General features: G+C 41.5%; 1 protein-coding gene across 2 annotated transcripts in view; it reads left to right on the plus strand.

Annotated features, from left to right (window-relative positions):
* LOC132894328 (protein max-like) overlaps positions 1–1,375 on the plus strand; it is a 34,366-nt gene extending 32,991 nt beyond the window's left edge. For both annotated transcript variants that reach the window (XM_060934000.1, XM_060934001.1), the window contains exon 5: positions 203–1,375. In XM_060934000.1, coding sequence (XP_060789983.1) covers positions 203–387 — 185 coding nt within the window. In that variant the 3' untranslated portion in view covers positions 388–1,375. The remainder of the gene's footprint in view (positions 1–202) is intronic.
* The last annotated feature ends 5,060 nt before the right edge of the window (positions 1,376–6,435 follow it).

Genomic DNA, 6,435 nt, shown 5'->3' on the forward strand with positions numbered 1-6,435 from the left:
ATGTGCTCGTCCTTATCCTCCCTGGTTGGTAGCGGTCATGTGATCAGGGAAAGCTAGCGAGTGGCTGATCAAAATGAGGTATAAGAACTGGATGGGGTGTTTTGTGTATGTGCAACCTCTCTAAAGGTTTTTTTGTTCGAATATTTTGCAAATGAAATATTTAGGTGGTTTTTTTTTTTGGTTTGTTTCTTGGCTACATCAGTCCGTGCTCTAGAGAAGGCCAAGGGGAACACACAGCTGCAGGCCAGCTACTCATCAGACAGCAGCTTGTACACCAACCCTAAAGGCAGTGCCGTTTCGGCCTTCGATGGCGGTTCTGATTCCAGCTCCGAGTCTGAGCCTGAGGAACCACCCACCAGGAAGAAGTTGCGCATGGAGCCCAGCTAGACGCATCCATCCTACCTGTCTGACTCTCTCCTCCATCCTCGCCCCCTTCTGTCTCACCTTCCCACAACCTGTTCCTTTTTTTTTTTTTTTTTTCTCCTGTGTGTTCAGAAACCTGGGGAGTGTCTTGAAAGGCCTGAAAGTTTCAGCCTTTTCATCTCTCAACACGGATGCCACTTTGTGCGTGGATCAAGCAAAGCTTCATTTTCCTCCAAGGCGTGGCAGCTTGGCAGTTTTAAGACTGCAATATTTTTCAGCCTCTTCGAGTAGTCATGCAGCAAGTAATGTAAAGCAACAAACCATTATGTTTCCCAAATGAGCTAAGAGATAAAGAAGAACATAGGTGTTTAATAAAAAAATAAATTTTACATTTGTAATATTTCTAATTTTCCATGAGATGTACAATGGTGCTTTTTAAAAGAACACAAGGGTATGTTGGCTGTATGATCCTGGTATGGAAGACTGGTGTTCTCCCCTTTTGGGCAATTATCTGTTGCTGAATTTGTTTATTTAATGGAATGTTGAGGCTGTATTTTGTTAATGTGTTGTTTTTGCCTGAGATTCTAAGTGGAAGTAGCTGGCCTCGACTTTTTCCGTATCCTGACTTAATAGTTTGGGAACTTGGATTTTTAATCTGCTTCGCCAAAAGAGGACAACCTTTTAATACAGGTAAACTTCGCTCCAGAAGTTGAATGTTACCGTGTAGTTCAAAAGCAGTTTTTTGATTACATGTAAGTTTGTCCCTTTCAGTATGTAGTATGTGGCACTGTATAATCTTAAATGTAATTGTCTTGATGGAATAACCTTCCCTGCGATCCTGCCTGCCTATAGGTAATGTTTTGGTTTCATTTGAAAGAGTGTATGAAATATTGTGCTTTTATTCCATTCCATGGAAATTACAGGTATGTTGTACATACTGCCAACATTTTGTCTTGCAAGTTGAGGCATACCTTTACTATGAGACTCCAAATAAAACTATTTTATCTTCGAACTTCTCACGTGTGGTTGTGCTGACGGGGGTGATTTTCCAACTGTTTCAGATTATGCGTCATGACATGAGTTTGTATGAGAGTATTATGACAATCAAACCTCGTACAAAGTGCACGGATTGGGAGATACTAAGGCATCAGCATCTCCCCAAAAACATTGCGGTAACAACTGTAAAATGCATGAATGTTTTATTTCAGGTGAATGGCCGCCGGATACAAAATGGGATTTTACAAAAGCCCTTGAAACCAAATCCTGATTGTGTGGTTGAAATGTTACAGTATATTTGCGTCCACAGCATTGGTCTGTAATGGTATACTGTTAATCAAATGGCTTGTGGTGGTTTTTTTTTTTTTTTTTTTTGGTAGTAATGTACATTTGTTAAACTGTATTGTGTCTTTGTCCATTTAAAAGGCCTTCACTGTTTGTAATTAGAAGCTTCTGTTAACATGTTTGGTTGGGTGAATTTAAAATTTCAGCAATAATATTTAATGTTTCAGGTGACTGCATGGCTCAGTGTCCTGTTTGAACTTTGCCATGTTTTATCATGTTACAACCCAGACCTGAAATGGACTTTATTGGTCATGAGTCATAAAAGAGGCAAACGTATTGATCTTGGGGAAAATCAATACCTCATCTCATTATCTGTAGCCGCTTTATCCTGTTCTACAGGGTCGCAGGCAAGCTGGAGCCTATCCCAGCTGACTACGGGCGAAAGGCGGGGTACACCCTGGACAAGTCGCCAGGTCATCACAGGGCTGACACATAGACACAGACAACCATTCACACTCACATTCACACCTACGGTCAATTTAGAGTCACCAGTTAACCTAACCTGCATGTCTTTGGACTGTGGGGGAAACCGGAGCACCCGGAGGAAACCCACGCGGACACGGGGAGAACATGCAAACTCCGCACAGAAAGGCCCTCGCCGGCCACGGGGCTCGAACCCGGACCTTCTTGCTGTGAGGCGACAGCGCTAACCATCTTTATCTGTGAATTATTATTTATTTTTTTTAAGTAAAAACGAAGGGGAGTAGTGATGCCATGGCACTCCTATGTTAGTGCATGGTGCTGGGTTGAAAGTCCACCATACAGCATCCTGGGGCCAGAAACTGACACTTCTGACAGACTGAGGATGATTTCTTGTAAATAATAAAACCCTGGCAAAGGTTTTGGATTCACTTCCTCTTCGGAATTACGCTTACTGCACTTTGAGGATTTTCCTCAAACATGCCCACCTCAAACAGATTAAATAATTATAATTAATGCCCCCGAGGAAACAATTATGGTTTCACTCATTGTTGAAGTAAATATGGTATCCATCGTCAACAACAGAAATTCACAGTTAAGAAGCCTTTATTTATCACATGTACACCTAAGCACAGTGAAATTTCCTCCTCTGCATTTAACCCATCTGAAGCAGTGAACACACGCATACCCAGAGCAGTGGGCAGCTATGCTACAGCACCCAGGGAGCAGTTGGGGGTTAGGCGCCTTGCTCAAGGACCCTTCAGGCCATGGCCACCCCATGTTAACTTAACCACATGTCTTTGGGCATGCAATTCGTGCTTTGTTGCTCCTCCTTGGGCTTTTAGAACAGCCTGAATTCTTTGAGACGTGGACTTCACTAATGAAAAACAATATTCTACATCGGCTTTCTCAGTTAGCACTTGACAGGTCAGCTTTGTGGAACTGGGCCTTGTCATGGACCTATTTATTAATTTTAATTTCTACCATAAATTTCCAGTCGATTGAGTTCTGGACTGTTTGCCATTAATTTCGTATCCCTTTCCTGAAGAGAGGCATTAGCAGTCTTGGCTACACATATCATCCTGGAAAAATTATTACATCACCACCAAACCTATTTTCTATCAGTGGAATGAGAAACGTGTCCAAATTTTCAGTGTACACCCGAGCCTTGACTGTTGAAGTAATGATTGTGATCTCCCCTGGTCCTTTACCTGACCTGCAACTTCATGTCATAAATTAGTGGGGAAATGTGATTTTCTTCAGGCCATCATTTTGATATGGTTCATTAAAATGGCAGCAGACACAATTTCCAGCATCATCTCCTCGACCAATGCAGATTCGTGATTCATCACTGAATGTCGCCTTCATCCGATCATCTACACTCCATGACGGCTTCTCTTTAGCCCTCTGTAACGTTGCTTTCTTCTGTTTAGGTGTTGGATAGGAGCTGGTTTTCATTTGGCTTTTCTGTATGTAAATCCCATTTCCTGCAGCTGATTTCTTAAAGGAATTTTCTAATCCTTTCCATTGTTTCAGTTTATAACTCTCTTGTTGGGGCCACGTTTCCTTTCAATTAGCCAAGTCTAACAGTTTGTTGCAGTCGCTTTTAACTGCAGACTGATTCCTCTTCTTAGACTTATGCTGGTATTTGTGTTAGAAATGCATATTACAAGGTGACTCCATTTTTATTTTTTTACCCTACTTGGTCTGTGGAAAAATGCCATTAAAATAATTAGATATAATTTGTTTGAGGTACAGTTAGGTCCATATATATTTGGACGCTGACACAAATTTTCTTTTTTTTTACCTGTTTACTGAAACATATTCAGGTTATAGTTATATAATGGACATAAAGTCCAGACTTTCAGCTTTCATTTGAGGGTATCCACGTTAAAATTGGATGAAGGGTTTAGGAGTTTCAGCTCCTTAACATGTGCCACCCTGTTTTTAAAGGGACCAAAAGTAACTGGACAGTTGACTCAAAGGCTATTTCATGGGCAGGTGTGGGCAATTCCTTCGTTATGTCATTCTCAATTAAGCAGATAAAAAGCCTGGAGTTGATTTGAGGTGTGGTGCTTGCATTTGGAAGATTTTGCTGTGAAGAAAACATGCGGTCAAAGGAGCTCTCCATGCAGATGAAACAAGCCATCCTTAAGCTGCGAAAACAGAAAAAACCCATCCAATATTAGGAGTGGCAAAATCTACAGTTTGGTACATCCTGAGAAAGAAAGAAAGAAAGAACTGGTGAACTCATCAATGCAAAAAGACCTGGACGCCCACAGAAGACAACAGTGGTGGATGATCGCAGAATAATTTCCATGGTAAAGAGAAACCCCTTCACAACAGCCAACCAAGTGAACAACACTCTCCAGGAAGTAGGTGTATCAATATCCAAATCTACCATAAAGAGAAGACTGTATGAAAGTAAATACAGAGGGTTCACTGCACGGTGCAAGCCACTCATAAGCTTCAAGAATAAAAAGGCTAGGTTGGACTTTGCTAAAAAACATCTAAAAAAGCCAGCACAGTTCTGGAAGAACATTCTTTGGACAGATGAAACCAAGATCAACCTCTACCAGAATGATGGAAAGAAAAAAGTATGGTGAAGGCGTGGTACAGCTCATGATCCAAAGCATACCACATCATCTGTAAAACACGGCGGAGGCAGTGTGATGGTTTGGGCATGCATGGCTGCCAGTGGCACTGGGTCACTAGTGTTTATTGATGATGTGACACAGGACAGAAGCAGCCGGATGAATTCTGAGGTATTCAGAGACATACTGTGTGCTCAAATCCAGCCAAATGCAGCCAAACTGATTGGTTGGCGTTTCATAATACAGATGGGCAATGACCCAAAACATAAAGCCAAAGCAACCCAGGAGTTTATTAAAGCAAAGAAGTGGAATATTCTTGAATGGCCAAGTCAGTCACCTGATCTCAACCCAATTGAGCATGCATTTCACTTGTTAAAGACTAAACTTCAGATAGAAAGGCCCACAAACAAACAGCAACTGAAAACCGCTGCAGTAAAGGCCTGGCAGAGCATTAAAAAGGAGGAAACACAGCGTCTGGTGATGTCCATGAGTTCAAGACTTCAGGCAGTCATTGCCAACAAAGGGTTTTCAACCAAGTATTAGAAATGAACATTTTATTTACAATTATTTAATTTGTCCAATTACTTTTGAGCCCCTGAAATGAAGGGATTGTGTTTAAAAAATGCTTTAGTTCCTCACATTTTTATGCAATCATTTTGTTCAACCCACTGAATTAAAGCTGAAAGTCTGAACTTCAACTGCATCTGAATTGTTTTGTTCAAAATTCATTGTGGTAACGTACAGAACCAAAATTAGAAAAATGTTGTCTCTGTCCAAATATTTATGGACCTAACTGTATGTTTCCTGAAGCCAGAATGTCCAGCTATTGAACAAAAAATTGTCAGATCTCTGATTTATTTACAACGTTTTTGCCAGATGTTGTACATGGGGGGCAGCTACAGTTTCTAACAATACATCTGTAAGGCAGGTGCATCTAATAAATTGGGCAATGCTTTGTTTAAAATTCAAAGCAATATTGTTGTGCCTGTTACACTCGTACCAACACTCCTGGGCTGAGAATGAGCCACACCCCAAATAATGATGCACAATGGTCTCTTTATGGTAATGGATGTGGTGCAGATCGTGAGTTCTACTCGCGGTCGGGTCATACCAAAGACCATTATAAAAATGGTACCTTCTGGCAAGGCATGCAGCAATACAGATGTGAGTGGGGAGTCAAACTCTCGTGGTTACCAGAGGACTAGCCCCCCACTGTAACCCTAGCTATGTACTGTAATAGGCAAGAGGCCGAGGGCTACAGCAACAGAGATCGGCGCTGCCCTATGCGCAACATGGTGCAGGACGGACTTTAGACTAATGGATGTGGTAACAAAGAGAGGATACACAATGTGCATTACAGTGGATTGGTCAGGATCTCGCCAGGGCCTGTCGCAAAGCATCAACGTTTTTAGTTGTTACAACCATTAATGGATACTGTGTGACTTTAACCTATCGCTTGTTACTAATGCAAGTGTTTCATGGATGTTGCATTTATGGACTGGATAGTTATAATGTGCAAGGACTAGGGAAAACATATATTTTCTCAGCTTCAGAGAGATTTGCACTAACTTCAGCATCCTCCTTCCAGTTTCTCCTGCCAGATGGGTTGCCTGAAATGAGGGTGGAGCCGAAGACCATAAACCTTCAAAGCACCAAAAATCATGTTACAAATGGCTTAAAAAGTATGTAGACACCTGACCACAGGTATGGTAAAATG

Source organism: Neoarius graeffei, chromosome 11 (genome assembly GCF_027579695.1).
Source record: "Neoarius graeffei isolate fNeoGra1 chromosome 11, fNeoGra1.pri, whole genome shotgun sequence".
NCBI classification, from domain to species: Eukaryota; Metazoa; Chordata; class Actinopteri; order Siluriformes; family Ariidae; genus Neoarius; species Neoarius graeffei.